Source organism: Barbatula barbatula, assembly GCF_947034865.1.
Source record: "Barbatula barbatula genome assembly, chromosome: 8".
In the NCBI taxonomy this organism is placed as follows: domain Eukaryota; kingdom Metazoa; phylum Chordata; class Actinopteri; order Cypriniformes; family Nemacheilidae; genus Barbatula; species Barbatula barbatula.
The window spans coordinates 23973666-23995228 of NC_136771.1; the positions used below are offsets into that span (position 1 = coordinate 23973666).

At 38.5% G+C, this 21563-nt stretch overlaps 1 protein-coding gene across 5 annotated transcripts in view; it reads right to left on the reverse strand.

Annotated features, from left to right (window-relative positions):
• Positions 1–970: 970 nt before the first annotated feature.
• hecw2b (HECT, C2 and WW domain containing E3 ubiquitin protein ligase 2b) overlaps positions 971–21563 on the reverse strand; it is a 30782-nt gene continuing 10189 nt past the window's right edge. For 2 of the 5 annotated variants that reach the window (XM_079462820.1, XM_079462821.1), the window contains 28 exons: positions 18449–18556; positions 17877–17971; positions 15524–15599; positions 14775–14944; positions 14328–14470; positions 14021–14121; positions 13281–13942; positions 12942–13203; positions 12758–12859; positions 12461–12611; positions 12016–12116; positions 11252–11376; positions 10879–11100; positions 9442–9576; positions 8865–8964; positions 8654–8750; positions 8491–8574; positions 7773–7882; positions 7147–7267; positions 6959–7072; positions 5977–6129; positions 5801–5899; positions 5373–5502; positions 5079–5225; positions 4088–4202; positions 3755–3840; positions 3567–3679; positions 971–3291 (listed from right to left, as the gene is read on the reverse strand). In XM_079462820.1, the coding sequence (XP_079318946.1) occupies positions 3180–3291; positions 3567–3679; positions 3755–3840; positions 4088–4202; positions 5079–5225; positions 5373–5502; positions 5801–5899; positions 5977–6129; positions 6959–7072; positions 7147–7267; positions 7773–7882; positions 8491–8574; positions 8654–8750; positions 8865–8964; positions 9442–9576; positions 10879–11100; positions 11252–11376; positions 12016–12116; positions 12461–12611; positions 12758–12859; positions 12942–13203; positions 13281–13942; positions 14021–14121; positions 14328–14470; positions 14775–14944; positions 15524–15599; positions 17877–17971; positions 18449–18556 (4034 nt within the window). In that variant the 3' untranslated portion in view covers positions 971–3179. Of the gene's footprint in view, positions 3292–3566; positions 3680–3754; positions 3841–4087; positions 4203–5078; positions 5226–5372; positions 5503–5800; positions 5900–5976; positions 6130–6953; positions 7073–7146; positions 7268–7772; positions 7883–8490; positions 8575–8653; positions 8751–8864; positions 8965–9441; positions 9577–10878; positions 11101–11251; positions 11377–12015; positions 12117–12460; positions 12612–12757; positions 12860–12941; positions 13204–13280; positions 13943–14020; positions 14122–14327; positions 14471–14774; positions 14945–15523; positions 15600–17876; positions 17972–18448; positions 18557–21563 lie in introns of all 5 variants that reach the window. The other 3 variants (XR_013787035.1, XM_079462823.1, XM_079462822.1) reach the window with 3 other exon arrangements.

A 21563-nucleotide genomic window follows, 5' to 3' on the forward strand; every position in this document is an offset into this window, starting at 1 on the left:
CATTTGTAGACGCATGAACATTTTAAGAAGTCTGTTCAGGGGTTTTGGCTTCAGTCGGTCGACCCTGTTAATATATAGAGTTGGTTTGCCATCTGCTGTTCACGGATGGTAACGCATGTCCTTGAATTTCACAAGCAAATTTGCATTGGTCCCAAAAATATTTGAAAAGATCAAACTGTCTTAATGTCATCACATCATAAAATATTAAGCAAAGAGGCTTTTACAAAAAAAACTAACTTCTGAGAAATGTTGCGATGCATTCAATGCAAGGTTAGTTTAGTTTACTACAATGAAAACTTGACAGATCAAATATAATATTGGCCTAAGACTTCAATTAAAACGAAAAATAGAAATGTAGCCTCAAAGTTTATTTCTGAGGCACTTAAATTGTAATAATAAACCAAAAATAAATGAACAAACAAATCAAGGAATGAAATGACAAAAACATATAACAAAATGTTAAAAATGTAAACAACTTTTTTAAATAAAGCCAGCAAAATGTCTTTCTTTGTGAAATGTTTTGCTCAAAAAGTTAAAAGTTTTCGAAAAACTGGGCCGATCATTTTTTTCTAAAATATTAATAGAAATGTACTAACAAATTGTTTAATTAAAATAAAATATATTTATAGTTTATAGTATAATATATAATTGAATATATCTTATGCTATTTCACAAAAAAACTCTTCGTAAGTCACTTTGGATAAAAGCGTCTGCTTAATGACTAAATGTAAATACTTCATTAACCACAAATATAGCTTGTTTTGTAACCACAGTTTACCCTGTTGTTTGCATTGAAACTGGTTATACAGTTTACAACCCATTTACTATGGTAAAACGTGGTTAATTTGACCAAAACAAACATACAATCTTAATGCATATTGCTTGATATTAAGAGTAAAATATTGCTTCACAACATATCCCTTTCACAAACAACAATAAAATCCAAGATCAGCTCTAAATCCCTGCTAAACCTTCAAACATTGTTTATAACGTTGAAGCTAAATTAAACAGAGAAAGAAAAGAACCGAGAGGCATTTTCCGTGAGATAAACAGCTTTATACAATCATCTGTTGTGGAAAAATGAGCATTGAACGCTGTTAACCAATCAACTAAAAATAAACGTTTTTTGTCCGGTAATGAATATCAGCATGAACGTGTAACTCATAAACAATGTTTGATCCCAGTTTCCTAGCATCTGTTTACACTCCTGACCTCAGGCCTTCAGGGCACTAAAGTTCAGGAATAAATGTATATTATTTTAACATTTACTCACTTTCATGTTCCACGATCAATACATTTTCTCTTCAATAAAACACAAACAAAAGGATTTAAGGCCTGTGCACAAGAACATTGACTATATAAGCGTTGACACCACAAGATTTTTTGAATGAAATTGAAAGAATTGAAGGACTGTCCGATGAAACCCATCCCCTGTATAGTAATCATTATAGCGTAAACTCCACCTTTCTCTTAAGCTCAAAATGAATTTGAATGCTTCAGTATTTGTATATTTATCACTGTCAGCTGTGGTGTGAACGCGCCTTTACAGCATCTCTGAGATTTTGCATACAATGGAACCAAATGAGGAAGGGGGACCACAAAAGTAGTTTAACATCATCTTTGTGTAGTTCTCATACACTGACTATGTTCCCTCCTCCTGTATTCTTGAATCTCATTCACACTTACGCATAATCAAACTTGGCACGACGAAAACCATGCCTTGGCATTGATGTTAAATCTATGTAAATGAAAACAAAGCAAGAAATTCAATGAACTATCCCTTACGATAAATAACACATGACGTGACACGTCAGTTTCAATTGCATCAATAGTCGCAACATTTCATACGTACTTTTATATTTCCTTCTTCGCATTTTCTTTGTACTTATATGTGCACTTGAAGAAGTACGTTTTATGTACTTCTTTCCATTTTTGTTTTAAGTCGGTGGAAAACAGCATTGTGAGCAAACCTTCGAAAGTGAAAATCCTTTTTGGAATCTAGAGGACTAAACATGAACTTGGACGGCTTGAACTTTGGTACATTCTGCACAAATATCAGCATCGCACCGCGAAGGCTTTAATGCAGAAATAATCAACATAATCGTCTGCAGGAATGACCCCATCCAACCGCAATCGAATCGGCCAAAACGTGATATGCTCGGGTTTGTTTCTGTTGCTTTTCTAAAGTTTGATGGACCTTACAAAGCCCCATGGCAGTTTAAACTATGCCAGTTTTACTGGAAGCGAAACTAAGTTCGATCAAATTTACCCGAATACAAAACATTCAGAACAAGTGTCCAATCCAGCGTCCCGCGGCCGTGGCAGTGTATCGTAGAAGGCCAAGCTGATTTAACCTCAATGGAAAAGTCTGGAATGTATTGATATGGTTTTCTCTGGGAGTCGTCGAGCGATTCAAGAAAACAAGTTCGCGTGCAGGACAAATGGTCAAGAATAAAAAAACATTCATGTCTTACTAAAGCTCGGGTTATGATATAAAACCGATAAAGTCAACGTGAAATTCTTTTTTACTTCTATAATGTGAAGTATAAGTGTGCACAATTACACCAAAAATGTGTATTTAAGTAGCCAAATACTCAAAATACTGATTTCATGAAAATTCTTTAATCAGAAACCGAGGTTTAGTGGGAAACATTCCCAGATGTGAACTTCTTGTTTGTTTTTGAGATTATTTGCACACAGTGGTCACATTCATGTTTTCAGTGCGAGTTAGAGTGCACTTTTGTGTATCATGCCCTTTTTTAAACGTGTTTGTGTGCGAGTATATGCGCAAACCAAACGTGTGAGACAAACAAATATACAAAGGTGAAAACGTGACGATACATACGATGCTAAATTAAGCGGCGAATGAAGACGACGTCGCTGTCAAGCGCTCAGAAACAGACGAATTCTAAAACGACACAAATCCCGTCCACTCGCGCTGTAGTTCGATGGTTCATATAAAAGTATTTTGTACAGATAAAAAGAACGTCAAAATATCAAAGTCCTTTGGATTATCAACTTTCACCACTTTGCACTTTGCGTGACGGATCTAGAGCGAGTGAAACATCCAAATACATCCGGTTCACATCCGTCGACCAAACCCGTTTGACTCATTTGAGTCATTTGTGAAGGGGTTGAAGAAAGACAATATGATCCGACCAAGGTGCAAAAGTGAACATTCACTCCAAGCCGAAAGTGCTGGTCTCCTCTACTGCGGTCAGCATCTTCTCATACAGCATGGAGAACGAGGGGTACGGGGGAAGATCGAGGCGATTGAAACACGTGTGAGCTCTGCAAGGAAAATAAAGACAAAACAAATCAATATTACGACAGAAAGAAATTGGACCAAAACTAATTCGAGCCAGCACATAGCTAAAACAGGCAGCATGCGCCATCTTGTGAAACAAATGTGCAATGCAGTCTGTTGATTCTGATAATAAAAATGCTTCGAGTGAATCGAAAAAAATGCACAAATACGGATAAATGCCCTCGAGATCTAGATGATGATATCAATATTTACCTACCAAGTTATAAAGATAGGAACTTAAACAACACGTGACGTTTACCTGGGCAGAGAAGTGATCTTCCCCCATTTCTCTACACAGAAGCGGCGCGGTCCGTTGCTGCCCCGGAGCGATGCGAAGCCCTCGTACGGGATGCTAGACGTCCCCGTCACAAACTGAGACAACAGAGACATTTCAGCCATGACTGGAGAACACAGATTCATAAAGAGAGCGGCGTGTTCAACACTCACTTGAAGCAGTCGGAGTCTTTGCTCGTTGTTGAATCGCTCCACAGCCGCCCAGAACCAGCGAATCACATGGTGGTTGTCATGGTAACCTGCGTGGATGAAATACAGATTCCAATACATCCAACTAAACAGTACACGTTTTCATTTTTAATAATCACCTCTATTACTATTTTATTACCGTTAACTATTGTCAGACAGTACCATTTGTTTACCGTGGTACTACTAAAGGCCGTTTTGCTAAACATTTACCGTACGGAATATATGAAAATATCATGACTATTACTTAACGGCATCACTTTTCCACAGGTCAACAGTAAGATAGCTAAAAGTCTTTACCTCCCCTGTACTCGGTGTTGTTTCTCCAGTCGGACAGATCGATCTCGGCAGTTCCGGCTATCACCAGCTCCAGCTCACGCGCATCAAACACCGACACCAGCCGTGCATCCACAACCTACAGCACAGAGGTCAGATCTCACTGCATCTCAAACACTTTCATCATGAATTAAATGTTATTAAAAGGATCAAATGAAAATAAAAGGATAGTTCAGACAGTAACCATCAACACATTTCATGTCAAAATTGCAAAATATGATTTGTCTTATTATACATTTGTTTTCCGTTTTATTTATATTTAATTTTTTATATTTACTTTTTATGTTAATTTCCGTTTATATTTAGTTTTAATAAAATTTTTGCAATTTGGTTCATCGTATCATAAACTATGAAAACATTTCTGTTTATTGAAATCAATATCAATTATATTGAAATATAAAAAAATAAGAAAATAGTTAAAGTAAAATGTATTAACCTTGTTTCATAATGAAAAAACAGTAGTACCGGTCTCAGATAATAGCAAGGTCTACTTATAAGTTTTTTTATATAATCAAAACAGATAACATATATAAAGATAATAGCATTTACATTCTGTACGCATTACATTATTAGGGTCTTTGAAAAAGGTGCACGTGTGATTTCATTGAAGGATCTATATAAGATTTATATGGTCCGGTAAAACAACTACATAACAAATATCTTTTTATATGATACAATGTTACATAGTTATTAAAATAAATGAATGATTACATTTTATTAAATGTAACTGAACACAACAGTATAATTCTACAGATGTATTTCTAGTATTCTTTTAAACGAAAACCTTTGTTTGTATTTTGATGGATTGATGCGGCGCACACACGTTTATTTAGAAAAGTTTTGATGTTCAATACACGGAAGTCTTCTTGATTTATTCCAGTATTTATATAAAGCATTCATCACCGTTACTCACATTTGTCAGTAGCAGCACATTTCTGAAATACGATTTTAATACCTCGTAAAATCCTCGGATGAGACTTTCGGTCTGCTGAACGACGCCCCTCTCGATACGCCACTTCACCATCCTCTCGATGTATTCCTTCTTATTCTTCTCAGACACGGGGATATTTGCACCGCCGGGCTTCAGCTCGCGCTCGGTGATCTAACACACACGCACAGTAAATGTACTCCACATAAACAACAGAAGGCTTGTGACATCACATCTCACGCCCGACATGGATACAGAAACTAACAATGTGAACTATAGTATAATATTGCCAATAAATAACAGCAAATCTAGAACACTGACCTGCCCAAAGACCTCTTCATTGACGGTGAAGGTGAGGTCCAGCATATCCTCAATATCATTGTCCTTCATCCACTGCAAACTCTGATGGAACTCTTCATCCAGATACTCCAGATCGCTCAGATCACACGGACTACACAGACAGAGAAACAGCAACAACAAATATACGGTATATAAACATGATCGTTTCACGTAAACACACGTCAAACATCTGAGCACTTAAACTTGTTATATTAACACCATGCAATGTGTTTTCTCTCTTTTGCGTTTTTCTTGTTTTCCCCTGTAAAGCTGCTTTGGAACAGTGTACATTGTGAAGAGCGCTATATAAATACAATTCAATTGAAAAGCACATGCAACAACCATTAAGCCGATGCGCAGATGTAAAAATGTCCTAAAAGATGGTTTTCCCCAGCGTCGGTTTAACTTACATCCGCAGGAGACCTTTGTAGAAGGGTCGTGTGAAAAAAGCATCCAACAGATATTGATGGATGAGAGCCAGACCCAGAATACGCCCGCTAAACCGAAACCTGAGCGGAGAGAATGACCAGAAAAAACACTTGAATCTGGGTAGAAACAGGAAGTCCGCCATCTTGTAGATACTCACCACTCGTGATGGTTGTCCACGAAGGCAGACATGGGGCTGATCTGAACGGTGTAGGTGTCATTGGCTGAATACTCGAACAGACCGTAGTACGGGTTAAAGAGCTCCCGCGACACCAGAAAGAAAAACTCTCGCGACGGGCCGCTGTAGTCCAGTCTGAACAGGACACAAAATAGACAAATGGAGTTTAAAATCAACATGTTACACTTTTATTTATGAAAACACCAGATTAGTTCAGCACACTGAATTTCAAAACAAACTGGTTTGGCGCAAGTCGGGTTGGTGGGCAAAACATGTCTTCACAAAGAGGCTAATGATGTCACATCCCTCATATAAAAGAAGTTTATACTTCTTATAAGTCAAGTAGTGTACTTTCTTTAAACTATATACTTAAAATTGCATCTATACGGACAGAAAAGCAATGTACTCGATCTTTGGATGCATACTTATAGTATTCTAAGAACACTTGGCTTGTACATAAGTAGCCTATTAAAATCTGTCTTTTAAACTAGCATGTTTAAGTTTATTGATATGAAAATTATTATAAATAGTACACTTAGCATGATGTAATGTTCCCACAAAGAAAACTTGTAAACTTATACTTGTAGTATTAACAGAGTATACTTCACAGTGTACATGCACAAACTAAGAAAGTACGCCGCGTGTTTTACTAGTAACTTTATTTAAGTTCACTATGTAAGCTATAAACTAGTTAAATTAGTTAACTCTTGTTATACTTAACGCATACTTATAAGTATACTAAACAGTGGACCAATTTAGTCCATAGTAGTAGTGATCAAATAGTACACTTAGAAGAATGCGACTACTTTATTATTAGTACACATACGACATACAGTATGGTTAACATACATTTTAAGTATTGTATATTTAATCAAATAAATGATGAACGGATTCAATCAAATCTGTTTATGTTAATCTATATACAGTATGTGTTTATAAATGCGGTTTAACGTAAAAACCGAACCCCTCCTCTCCAACGAAGCTGACGTAAAGTTTGCTTCTTTGTAGATCCTTGCGTGAGTAGCACATGATCTGGTTGAAGGCGTCCTCTAGTAGATGGTCTCTGCGGATTATCAACCTAACACAGAAAACACGAGTCCGTGAGAATCCTTGCTTGCGTATTACACCACGGGACACGTGATGACTGCTTACTTGACTTTGCCCGGTCCCTGTCCGTAACCTTTGGTCTCCAGTTTGCGATAGAAATTTCGAAGTTTGGCTTCGAAGTCCCGTTTGTACGGTGCGGGGGCTCGTGCGTTGGCCCGTTGTGTTCCTGAGACGGAGAGAGAAATGGGACCGTGCTGTTCATCTCAATACAACCACTTTAATGACATTTTAAAGAATTAAGATGCGACTCCATCACACCACACAACCAAACATCTTTACATAATGTAGAAATGCTCTCACTTTCTTATACAAAAATCGGTACACTTCGTTTGCAATTTTGTTTTTTGGGAAACGTGATGATCAACACAAATTATCCATTTTAATAGACAGCAATGAGATCTCAAGATTGTTATCCATCCTTATGTTTTCGCATTTCTCTAGAACGATTTGAAGTACAGATCCTAAATAGACTGCTTAAACATCTCTCTGTGGTCTACAGTCAAGATAAAACCAAAAGTCAGATTTGAACAATCCCTTTGGAACGGAAGCCTCATTTTGTCAAAATACAGCTGTGACTAAATCAGATCATCCTAAAACCCTCGACTCCAAGCACACGTTAAATCGCTAGAAAATACCCCAACAACTGGCTGAGAGGAGAAAAATGGACCAACCTGGGGAGTTCTGAGGGGAGGAGACCGGAGACCCTCGAGGTGATTGACAGAAGCTGGGGTGCAGTAAGGCATGAGGCGGGACATATGACATCACATCCTCTTCAAACAAACTACACAGAGAGAAAATACCATGAATATAGTGTGAATGTGTGTTTGAGATGCGGAGTACTGCATTTAGAAATCATGCTCAATGGATCTTTCCGTTTCCAACATGAATACAGCTGCGGGAAAAATGAAGAGACCAATCCAGATGTTCATTAATCACAGTTTTTAGATGTATCATGGCCATTGCAGTCGAGCGTCTGTTTAAACAAAGTCAAACCTCAGGAGTGACAAAGTCATCCAACAGCATTCTTAAAGACTGACAGCATGAAAACTGTGTTATCACATAAAACAATGTCATACACGTCAACTTGTTTTCTTAACAGTACTTCAGATCTGAACACAGAGCATCTTTTCTGTTATTTTCACCCCTTTCTCCGGTTTTCGGTGGAAATGTTGTTTGTAGTTCACAGGATGAAACTAGATCACACTTTTTATCTACAAGTAGTCAATTCTGAGAAACTGGAACAAGGTCTTTGGTCTCTTCATTTCTTTCCGTGGTCAGCTGGTCTAAACACGTGTTTGTGTGGTTTCGTATAGGCAGATTTGGTCACATTTTATAATCCTTTTCACATTAGCCATGTTGTCACAGAAAAATGTCCGATGTAAAGGTTACCTGAGTAAAATCACTAAGTCGGCATCACTGGAGAGTCGAGCTAAACCAGACACGCCTTCATTACGAATGAACTGAACTTTCTCCCTGCACACACACACACACACACATGATGTTTCTCATTACGATCATAATAAACAGTGAACGTGTTTTTGTGTCGTCTCACCTGATTGAATGATTTCTGATGAGCTCAGGCTGTCTCTCCTGCAGGATCTCGAAGATGTTCGGCTGCCGCAAGAACGCTACGATTTTATCATTATAGGCTTTGAAGAAAGAAACAAACATAAAGCAACTAAATGATTCCTTGTCATTTATTCCAGTAAAGGAATGAACTCTTCCGTCTTACAAACTATACAAAACGTTTTGAAACCGCTCACCAACAGGAACTAAATCTTGACCCTGGTTACGATTGGCTGTGAAGTTGTTGGAGGGGCGTGGCAGTACGGAGGGTCCCGCGTGTCGAGGGTCATCACCCACCTGCATCACAAATCATTAAATCCATTGAATCCCTTGTGCGTCTACTGTAAGGTGAAGCTTGTTTATCATTAATGGCGGTCGTTTCCAGGTCTTTATTTACTTGAAGCGTTTATGAGCAATGAGACCTTTTAAATAATCAAATAATCATTGTCATGTTACTGGAATGATATTTCGACTCAGGATTCATTCGCATGTGGCCACAGACAAACACAGACGACTTAGGCCGGACTGATGTGAAAATGAGAGCAGTGCATGCTGGGACACGGCGGTGTGAAATTAATCAGCACGTGTAAAGAGGGCGATCCGTTCTTAACACTGTCGTAATGTCAGATTTCCCTAATAAAAATCCTGCCGAGCCACTTTTACGATAGCCTGAGAAGAAAGGTCAGACGAGTTTCCTCCCCGCGCTCGGCTTTTCACAAGCGCTCCATTGAAGGTTTTAATTGTGATGCGCAGTATGTGACGCGGGCGGCTCACCTCTCCTGCGCTGTGGCTGCGCTGGCGGCTCAGATGCTGCCGGTGGACCAGAAGGTTGCTGGGTCGAGCGCTCTGAACCGGCAGACGGGGGTCGATGAAGGTCGTGGCCCTGCAGTTATGGTCCACGAAGAATGGCTGAGGGTCAAGCAAACAAACAAGACGTTCAGACAGATCATTACGTTTAAAAATACAGTAACAATAATGTAACTCTACGGTACATACAGTATCTGTACGTAACAGGGAACTATATGCAACGCTTGGGGAATAAAGAAGAAATACAAAGAATATTTATACTGTAAGTATTTTAAAACTAAACTATTTTAATATAACGTGGTATGCATGACCTGAAGTATGCTATACAACAATCTTAGCGTGAACATACACTACATATTTGATCACAATGTACCCTTTAATATGTTATCTTGGATATTAAAGAAGTATAGGGGTTGTTATTTAAGTATTATAGCAAATATGACATAAGGGGAAATGATGCGCATGCAAAACAGCACGAATGAAGCACGCAGAACTGTCAAAGTTTAACTTTAGGATTCATTTTTATTTGATTGATTTTAGGATAGTTGGTCGCACATAATTGATTTTTAATACGAGTTCCTTTGATGAGGTTTAATGTGTAAAATGTGCAAAATCAATGTTGATATTGTGAGACTATAATCCTGTTTAAATATGCAGCACATTGCGGGCAGTTATCTAAAGCGTGGCCAATTTGTGTAATAAAGAAATAAATGATCAAATTGTAATAAAAATAACTAAAATAATTGACCGTTCTAAGAAATAAACAAGTGTAATAAATAAATCAAATGAAATATTGAGCGTAATAAATAAATAAGAAAAATAATGTACATAAAAAAGAATAACATTTGTGTAAAACATCAATAAGACGTTGACGGTGATGAAATAAATAATTAGAATAATCTGCCCCACTAAATAGGAAATTAAATAATTGAAATAACTAAATAAATAATAAAGTGGGTATTATAAATGGATAAGAAATTACATTTGAATTTGAAAATAAATAATTAAAATAATTTACCCTACTACAAAATAAGTTAAATTAGTGTAATAAATAAGAAATAAAATGTATTAATCCAAAATTAATGAACTATTGTTATTAACAAATAAGAACTAAATTAATGTAATAAATCAATAAATGCATCATAGCGTAACAAACAAATAACAAAATAAAGAAGAATCTAATGAATAAATAACAAAACAGGAAATTAAATTAGCTTAATAAATAAATAACTGTAATAGATAAGAAATTGAATTACTGTATTAAATAAGTTAGAAATGGTGTAAAGAATAACTTAAATAAGTGTTTTATACAAATAAGAAATTGAGTGTAATAAGCAAATACATTCATTAAATGTGTAATAAAAACAAGAAATGAATATGTCATAAATAACGAAACACTAATACTAAAGAGTGAGTGTACAGCAGGTGATGCTTTGAGACCTTGCCCACATGATCGTGTTTCATTTCCCAGCCCCGCGGCAGATCCAGCTGTTTGTTGGCGAACATGTTGAGGAAGGCCACCAGGTCTCGGTTGTGCTGGTAGCGTTCGAAGTGATGCGTGTCTCGTCTCACTTTACTGATCATGTGCTTCAGACACGTGTTACTTGTAAACATGCGGTAGGCACTCTGACGAAACAATCAACATATTTCATGGCAATAGCATAACAATTCGATAAGTTCATTGATAAAAAAACACGTTTTGAATTACTACAGCTACGTCTTATTGCATGAGACTACACAAATCTCTTTAAAGGCTTGTGGGTAATAAATGACTTACGGGGTTGGAATGCAGTACAGTGAAGAAATCGGGGCTGGTGAGAAACTTGGCGCTGGGAGACTGAAGCAGAAGAGACAGACGAGATCGAGAACTCGCGGGTCCGACCACACCATCACGCCGGTATTCTAAAAATACAGAAGAAGATATACGATGTGTATATTTATGTACAGAACACACTATGTTGCTTATGTTATTGCTAAGTACAAAAATATGATATAATATTGATATTAAATATACATAATTATGTCTTTAAAATCGCATAAAGACCTTACATAATGAAGCGTCATGTTCTTATTACCGTAGAATGAGCTATTTCTATATACATACGCCGCGGGTCCCCTTACATGGAAGTCGCCATGTTGTTTCTACAGTAGCCCTAAAGGGACAAACTGCTCTACAGAGCGCGTTTCGTAAAACCATCGGCAAAGAAGAGGAAATGCAACCATATCTTAGTCCCGTGTCAGCCACCGTAGTGCTTGTAAAGGGAGGAGGAGCGGGAGTCAGCCGTTGGTTGCAATCCACAACCTCACCACAAGATGCCACTAAAATCTCCACATGGCTCCTTACCATCTTTCAATTTTGCAGTCCACTTTTTGGAAAAGCCAGCTTGATCCATTAATATTATGCTGTCTAGGAAGGCAGCTTACTAGGTGTCAATCAAAATATTCCCTACATTTCAGGGCTAAATTATAATTAAGTGAACATTCAAGTTAATATTTGGAGTACCACAGTAGCTCAGAATGGCATGTAATGTGTGTGTGTACCAGGTATGGAGTTATGCAACAAGTCAGTTTCATCTGAAGGCATCTCAGCAGCCTGCTCATCTGTCCTCTCATTGGTTATTGTCCTCCGAATACTCTGATACCTAAACAAAACAACAGTAAAGAGAGAGATCCTTCGTTTTTCCAAATATCTTCCTTTGTGTTCAGCAGAACAAAGAAATGTATACATCTTTGAAACAATCTGGGAGCGAGTAAATGATGACAGAATCTGTCCCTTTAAGACACAACATTCTGGAACAGGTTATGTTGTTGTGGAAACTGGTGCCTGACATTTGAAAAGAGCTGTTTTCCATACGAGAGAGGATTAACAAATGCCATTCTGAACTCTCATTAATCCCAAGATATGAGATTTTAAGGTCACAGAATGCTCCAACCTCTCCTCCAATCCCATCTCTCGGCTCACGCGTGACGTGTGTGTGGGACTGACCTGCGGTTAAGCTGCTCCATCTGTTGAATAGAGCTGGATCTCTGAAGGACCTGAGGTGCAGGTGGCGCTGTGGGACGCTGCCATGTGGTCGTTCTGTTGACGTGATCCACGTAGAAAATCCTGCCGTGACTGTCGATACGAGCTTCCCAGTCTACATGGTAATGCCAAACGTAAAGAAGCCGTCTTATATATCTCACAACAAGAAAACCATCTTGTTCGGTAATAAAACATTGAAACTGTAACTACTGAGAACACACACACACACCCCCAAACCATCACAAAGAAATGCTTTCTCACTTGGTGGGAGGGGTTCATCCACTCTCTGATAGCGACTGATGTCGTGACGCACCGAAGGTAGTGACCTCGCCGCCTGATGGCCGTTCACTTGAGCACTTGTGCCTGAAAATGACAAAACAAAAAAGTGATTTATTCATTCACAAACTTTTCTTCACTACTGTATAAACGAAAAAACAGACGTCACCTGTATCTGCATCTGTTGCCGCGGCAACCTGTGCAGACTCAGCCGCCCGCCTCGCTTCATTACTCGATTCCGCCCCTTCTGCCTGTGATGCGCTACCCGCTGCCTGCAGGCACCGCCTCCTCAAGATGTCTCTATCTTCCTCCCCCTCATTGGCCGCCTCGTCCCTCTGCTCCGATTGCTTGGCGGCAGTGGCTCCGCCCACTTGGCTAGCTGAGGCCTCAGATGATGCAACATCATCCCTGGTACCCAATCCATCCCCATCCTTTGAGATACATGTTTAGTTTAAAAACTCGTATTTTTATTTTATTTTCATGCTATTTTATGTGCTTCACATCAGACCTGTGTTACAGCGGCTGGCTGCTGCGCGCCTTCAGTGGTTTGTGTCGAGTCGTGACTTCCCTCCGCCCCTCCGTTTTGGCTCGTCGTGGTCCTGCTGCTCGAACCCGATCCGGTAGCCTCCGTGTCCGCGCCTGGGCTCGCCGTTTCCGACCCAACTCTCCCCCTGTCTTTCGCAGGACCCTTCCCCTTGTCCTGTTCAGAGGAGGCGTGTCCTGGTCCTTGTGCCCCGTTGGTCAACGCCGCATCCCGGGAAGCGTGTCCTTCCTCGTCTTCATCGGAGTCTATATGAAGCATGGCATTGAGCCGTGTGTCTGTAGGGAAACTGGAGCGCAGTTTAGGGGACGCGGCTCCCAGGGGTCTGTCCCCGGGGCCTTTAGGAGCCCCGATGGCATCCAGGTAATCATTAAGCGAGGATTGTCTGTGAGTATGACCCGGGATTGCTTCGCCGGGGTCTGGGATCCCGTCTCGTAGGAGCCGATCTTCATCGGGGTCCACGGAGAACTCGTCGGGTCTGAAGGCATCGCCGTGCAGGGACCCTTCGGAACCGGTGGGTGAGGGGCCTCTGGTCACGCGAGGGGCGGGATGCAACACGTCCTCGTCGTCCGACGGGCTGCCGGGGTCTCCGTTCACAGAGGAGGCTCCCAGAAGGGACCCCATAGCGTCTAAGAAAGCGTGAGAGATTCCTATTGAACCCCACGGAACTTAGTTATATAATCATAAACACGTCAACAAAAAAGTACCTTCATGTCCGTTAGATGTGATCTCCACCCTGAAATGAAGTTGCCCGCTCACATGTTCAGTCGGCAGACGCTGACAAAGGGTGTAACTCACATACTGATCCCTGCGAATCACAGACATTTTTATAACACAGTCAATTTGATTCGATTTTGACGTTTCATAAATGTAATTTCTAAAGAAGAGATGTTTCCAGCTTTAATTTCCATATAAACCATCGCAAATGTGGGCTTCTAAAATAAAGCACAGCTATTAATGGAGGTTCATGCATAATAGATGCTCAGAGTAAAATGTGAAAAGTGAAACACCGACCCCGCCGCATGTCTCTCCAGCAGTCTTTGAACCGGGATCGTCAGCTGACCCAAAAAGCGCTTAATGATCGGGCGACTTTTGGCGAATTTGTCCTTGACCTCAATTTCCAGAACGTCCGTCATCAACGCAACAAAAGTGTACTTCTGTACGGGAACGTGAAAGAAATATATAGAATAAAAAAGGTCTAATATATATTGTGGCGCTCTGGTGATTAACTTTCTTAATTGTTTTATTCATTTTCATTTCATGTTAAAATCATGTTTTCCCAATGACAGATATTAAATCTTTAATCATTTACATACCAAAGGTTAAATGTACCCTGCAACATTATACGTGCGTTAAATTCTGATATTCTGTTAATCAATAATGTCATAATAATGTATTGTGTATTGAACAGGATGATCTCATCTTCACACTCAGAGAGAAGTGATCATTTAGCAGCGTCACCTCTCCGTGCCACACCGGGTTGGTGGTGTTGGATATGATGGATGTTCGTCTCTCTTGGCCGTGGTGGGTGAATGTCGGGAAGCCGTTTCTCTTGCCTGGGTGGATGCTCATCTTCAAATAGGGGTCGGGATTAAAAAACATGCCTTTCTTCAAACCCTGAGCCCTGATATCTGCAAAATATCCGAGAATGAAAAATCCAAGAAGGGGTTTCGCATAATATGGAATCTCAGGTGCACTGGCAGGTGTTTGCCACTAGAGGGCAGAAACATAGCAATGTTTTAATGAAATGACACATCACAGCAGTGCTGCGATCTGAGAATCTGTGTTATGATCAAATGAACAGACTCAAATCCTCATTATTGATCAAACGCACCGACGAAGATTTGATTCGTACAATAAATGAACTGACTGCGTTTATATTTATTTGTGATACATATGCCAGGTGTGCATCACTTTACACATGCGAACCGCTCATGGAGAATCATTAGATATGTTAAGATACAGAACAAAATAAGGAAGAAAACTTAAAGCCTTCCGTTGAACACAACTAATATCGTATAGTTACCAAATATTATGATTTTATATAAAGTATCATACACAACAATTCAATTGGATGTATGTTCAATTATCACGCAGGTCTACAATCTGTATCTGCAGTATTAAATACATGACCTATATTTCTGAATGAACTGTACAGATGCTGTATAATGTTACACATGTTCTCTTTCATTTGTATTGTGTGTACACACCCGATAAAGTGAAGCTGACCAATTTCCTGCAATGTTCCGTTACGGACTGACCGTCCAGCTGGCCTTCTGCCCCGACCTACAGAGGGCACCATAACACACAATTACACATTTCAAACCAAACATCTTTTATTTAGTTGGATGATGAAAAATCTAACCTGTTGAAACATGGATCAAATGATATCCATTTTTAAACCACAGTGAAACCAGTGATGAGAATAAACTTAGATATCATGTAAAAGCATCAGCAGGACTGGTTACTATGGGGTTTTAGCAGAAAGGGTGGATACGGTTTTGCGAGAGAGTTCAGACAGGACTGTAAGTTCGTGGCATGAATAATTGAAGTCCATTATAATGTTCCTGCTCATTAATGTGCTAGTACATGTGATTTATGATTATAGACTCTCGAGTGCTAACATGACAGCTTCTGAATATTATGATCCATAATCTCATACGAATCATGTCAAGCGCATGTTTAATTCACATTCAGATGAATCATTTGATGGTGTGCCACAGCCTCATACAGGCCACTTACAACTTTTATAAACTTTCAACCATTTGATGGATAAAGAGCAATTCCCGCTGGCTATATTTTATATTTACATTGAGACGACAATTATCCAAAGTGACTTACAAATGAGGTAAACATAAAGATAATAATACAAACATACTATCGCTTCTTTTATTTAAATAATGACATTAAAGACTGCCAAACAATTAATTGCGATTAATCGCATCCAGAAGAAAAGTTTGTGTTTACATAATATATGTCTGGGAACAGCGCATATTCATTTTGTATTTATAAACACATACGCATACATGTATCCGTAATTAGGAAATGTGTACATGTATTATTGTATCATATATTTACTAATAATTGAAGTTATTTATAAATGATATTTCACGTTTATATTTTTCTTAAGTCTTCTTGCATGTATGCGTTTATAAAAACAAAATTTAACAGACATATTATGTGAAGACAAACTTTTATTCTGGATGCGATTGATCGTGATTAAATCACTTCCCTTACAGAAAAGACACACGAAATTCACATGGGCAAAAAACATGTGTGATCGTGTGTGTTTTTGGTACATTTTGGTGTGAATCCCATGTGAAACCCATGGGATGACACTTAATAACCCATGTCACATATCACCACATGTCATCACATGGGATTCACACCAAAATGTACCAAAAACACACATTTCCCATGTTTGAAATTCATGCGTCTTTTCTGTGACAGCCCTAAAAACATTATCTTTAATGAAAAATGTTTTGAGAATAAACAATAACTAACTGAATCAGATTCAATGGCACACAAGTAACTACAGAACGCAAGAATAATGATTTCGTTTCACAATGAAAACATTTGATGTAGTAAGTAGAAATAAAAAAAACGTTCTCTTTGAAGTGAACTACATTAAGAGTTATGTACAGTACACATCTGGTGTAAGATCAACCTTAAGATTAAAAACTAAATGCTATAAAAGGCCACAAACACCCGATCAGACCACAGTTCAGATCCTCAATATCTCCCCTCCTTAAGCTCCGATTATACATGTTCATCATATGACATTATACATAATGAACCCCAAATAGAAATTCATTTTCTATCATTAAAAATTCAAAGAATTATCTTTAGATTCTGAAATCGCAATAGTTCATTTCTATGCAGAGTTTCTGCTACACATTAAGTCGACTGCATGCAGACTCAAGTCTGGCCCCGGACCCGACTCTCATCCCTTTCTCAATATAACTCATTCTACGTCTGAGGTATCACTCGTTCAAATCTCTTGCTCTCAGTTGAAGCATTAGTCATTTGGCCCTGCACTTACACTCCCATCACTAACAATTCAATCAGTCCTAACACATAAAGTGGAGATGTGCTGTGGTTTACACTCATGTTACAGTATATGTGAAATGTGCCTTTTGCACTAGAAGCATCTCTCTCTCTCTCTCTCTCTCTCTGCGCATTCCCAGCATGCCTCTGACATACGATACGCCTTTATAGAGCTCAGTCAATCTCCAGCGCATCATTATGGAGCCTACGGACACATGGACCGAGAAATACACACTCGCATACAGATGATGATGTGAAAAGTGTTTATAAAACAAATACAGTAAATAATATACACTCATTAACTGATTCTATGATTCGCCTTGTTGCTTGGCAACTATAAACATCCTAAAGAGCTGAAGGCTAATGAACAACAATAGTGACCAAAAGTGATGTGGAAAGTGGACGTCTGGTTCTTTTTTCTAATATATGTTGAAAATCACAGTCTATACGTGTTGTGTCGTCATCTTAACATATTATCTTCCCATCTGCATCTGACGACTACTGACACACACTTACTGTAACTGCTGGGTTTTTCACCGTAATGCAGGGGGTTGTAGCCCTCAGTGCCCCGCTCACTCCGTGATAATATTTAAAACAGATTTTGGTCTCAGCTGAGGAAAGAAAAACAAAAAATGTTGTTTCTGAAAATGTACGCGTTTCATCGTGATCACAGGTCAGCAGCAGACAAGGTGAAAGCGCTTCATTTGTCGCAAACACATACGCAACGTTCTCCAGCTTAAAGAAATTACATTCATTCATTATGATCAAAATAAATCAAGTACAAGAAACAAGAAAATCGTAATGGATGAAAAGATCGATCATAGAAACATATTGTTGTCTGCTTCTCATATTTCTAAATGCGTTTAGGAAAAACAAATTTTAACCTTGAGTTTTCTTGTCATGCTGTTAGTCTTCCACGTTGCTGTTAAGGTTTGATTTTGTTATGGCCCGCGGCTGTATATGCATGTACCATATTCATAGTGTTTCCGTCGCTCTGACTGTTAACGGTTGGCAAACCCCAAGTAAGATCAATAATACTAGTCATGCACTAAAAAAACAGTCAAACTGAAAAACAAAGTTCCACTTACGTTCCATGAAGTACGGCCCAGGTTCTAACCTCCATACAATCTGCCCTTTCTGAGTACCATTAACACCGCGGTTCTTCGAATCCCAGACGTTAGAGGGACACGTCTCGTCTGTGAACACACAAAACACGGAGTGTAAACATTTGTCATACCTGGATAAATGAAGAATTAAAGAAGAAAGAGCAGGAGTCACGTGATTGTGAAACAACAGAGGATTGGTGGGCGCTGGGAACGCAGTTATGACCACGTCGCCACGGGTTTATTCTCTCCTGGGTTTAAGGTCTTTTCTATAGGTCTAAAGAACAAATACTGTAGACTACAAAAGGGTGTTGTCCTGAGAGTTTGTCCGGACTCCGGTTTAAGTGTTTCCTGTTTGTCATCTCGACGTGACCCTGATCAAACAAACTCGCAGCGCTCATCGGTCTTATAAATCTCAATACAGAACGCAGGACTACAACTCAACATATTGTTCATGCATAATATATACAGAGCACTCAACTACAGATGCACTTTAATAAAAGGACTTTATGTGTATCCACAGTTTTAGTATATAGACTTGTATAGTAGTGATTATGCAAGAATGTTAAAGGGACAGTTCAGACAAAAATGAGAATCATAGATTTAAATCACCTCATTTCAAACCAACACTGACTTCCATTGTATGAGCAAAAAACCACTGAGACTTTTCTCTAAATATCTTCTTTTGTGTTCCACAGAAGTAAGAGTCAAATGTAAGTTTGGACAGCTAGATGGTTCACTTTCGAAACAACAAGAAAAGGCAAAGCTAAATGACGCTATGTAGGACAGTGGAATTATGGGACATGTGGTTTTCACCATCCAGAGACGTATGGAGATCGGCCATCAAGTCATCGTAATGAATTAAAGCTAAGTTAGTGTGTGAAGGAGTTTGTCAATTGATTTGGTAGCGTAATGCAACACAGTTCTACGTTTTTAAAACAGTCATACAGTCGTCGTTTAAAACGGAAACTACGTTTGTTTGTGTTTCCTTTACTCAACAAAGAGTAATCGAGATAATAATAGATGCTGCGTCGCAGATGCTGAATAAGCACTTCTGCATTTGAGCGTTGCCGTAGTTTCTACAAGCGGAAACTGAGGGTCGTGAGGAGCAGCGGATATTAAGTCACTGATATGCAACAAATACAAGGGAGACGATGGACGGGACATATTAGTTTAAATAGGAATTTCTCTGGATTTGCACATTCTTGGGAACACAACTGCATGAAATATATCTCACTCGGCAAGTTATTTTGGGATATTTCATAACAAAATTCTTCCATATTGTGGCTTTAAGTCACTAAATCATTCGATCATTTATTGTTCCTTATTTACATACAGATTTGTTACGTATTTACTGTTGCATAACAATGCAAATTGTGAAACGTGCTTTAGAAATACATTTTGCATACATTTTTGCATTGCTATGTTTATTTTATATAACACCCAATTTGGGCTTTGAAAATTGAGTAAACCGAGACCCTTTTGTAAGCAATTCATAGAATCGTTGGAAGAAACATACATGACGTTAATGCACTCTATTAACAAACAGAACCATAATTGTAAAATTGCAATATTTATTATTACTGCAATGATTCGTACAGAGACTAAACATTGTAAGATCAGGTCCAAGATCCAAGCTTCATGTACCACCAATGTATAGTTCCAGACGGAGACAAAAATGCTATAATTTCCACTATACATCTGATGATTGATACGTTTACAATATCTCAAAACATGAGACAGGACATCAGGCCATAGCTTATATGTACATTACTATTTAAATAACCATATATTAGAGTACAGTATATATTATCACAAAGACCAAGATTGGTGCTCAGTTTATAATAATGAATCTCCGAAAGATCAGAATTTAGTGGCACAGTAAATAGACGGCTCTAATGAATTGATTGGCACTAATTCAGAGCAGACAGATGGCATTGTGGGTAAATGGAGTCCATAAACACATTAGCTTTAATTTCCAGTATAATCAATGCAACTACACACAAACCAGAGACCCAATAACTCACTCTTGATTATCTGGCCTTGACAAACATTATTTCAACCGAGCTAATACGACTCTTATTTAAGAAGAACAGATACACTTGTATTGATTTCAGCTTGCATCATTATTTTTTGTGTGTGTCTCAACTATGTTTACAAATATATCATATCTGCAATATATATAGGAGCAAAAAATGAATTAACCCCTATTAATGCATGTCAAAAATGATCCTATATGTGTATATTATTGTATTTAGCTTACAATATATCAGGAGAATGACCTGGAACTAGAATCAAGTCAAAAAATCATACCGAGTGCCTGACATAATAATACACGGGAAGTAATTGTTATTTCTGCACATAAAACATAAAATCTCATTTAGGATCATTGAAAAGTGAGTGATGTGAGACCAGCGATGTGCAGTTCAGAGTCAATACTCATTGTGTCAGCATCTCTGTGAATAGACTAGACTTGTCTGCTGTGATCTATAGATGCTGACCTGAAACTGTATCACTGATCTGACACCGGGCCTTTGTTACAGCCCGTCTACAAAAAGCCACAACTCGCCCGACTCTGTCACACCATTCACATCAAAATCAATCACCTCTGGATCCAGTGCAGTGATGCCTTACGTCACACTGTTTACTGGAAAGCCAATTAGACGTAACATGACCACATGCTGAAAATAAGTCAAATATAAACCAAAATAAGACCACGGTTACACTTATATTTACCCCAAATAGTCATTATACAAAAAAATATTAAATAACAATAGTACTGAATCTATTATCATTACCATCATAATCATCATCCTTTTTATTGGTATTATTATTCATATTAATACATTATTTTTGATCAAGCAATATCCGGATGAATTATGATAATACATATTATTAATTGTTATTGTTATTGTTTTTCTTTTTTGTGTAATGAATCTTTTGGGGTGGATATGCCTAATTCCTAAGGAGCTCAAAATACTCCAAAAACTGGTTTCACTTTTACATGATCATTTTTTTGTTTGGGTTAAAATGACTGTGCCATGAGGTTTGCGATGGATGAAATAAACGGCTGTAGATTTATAGTCATAATTCAAGTCAA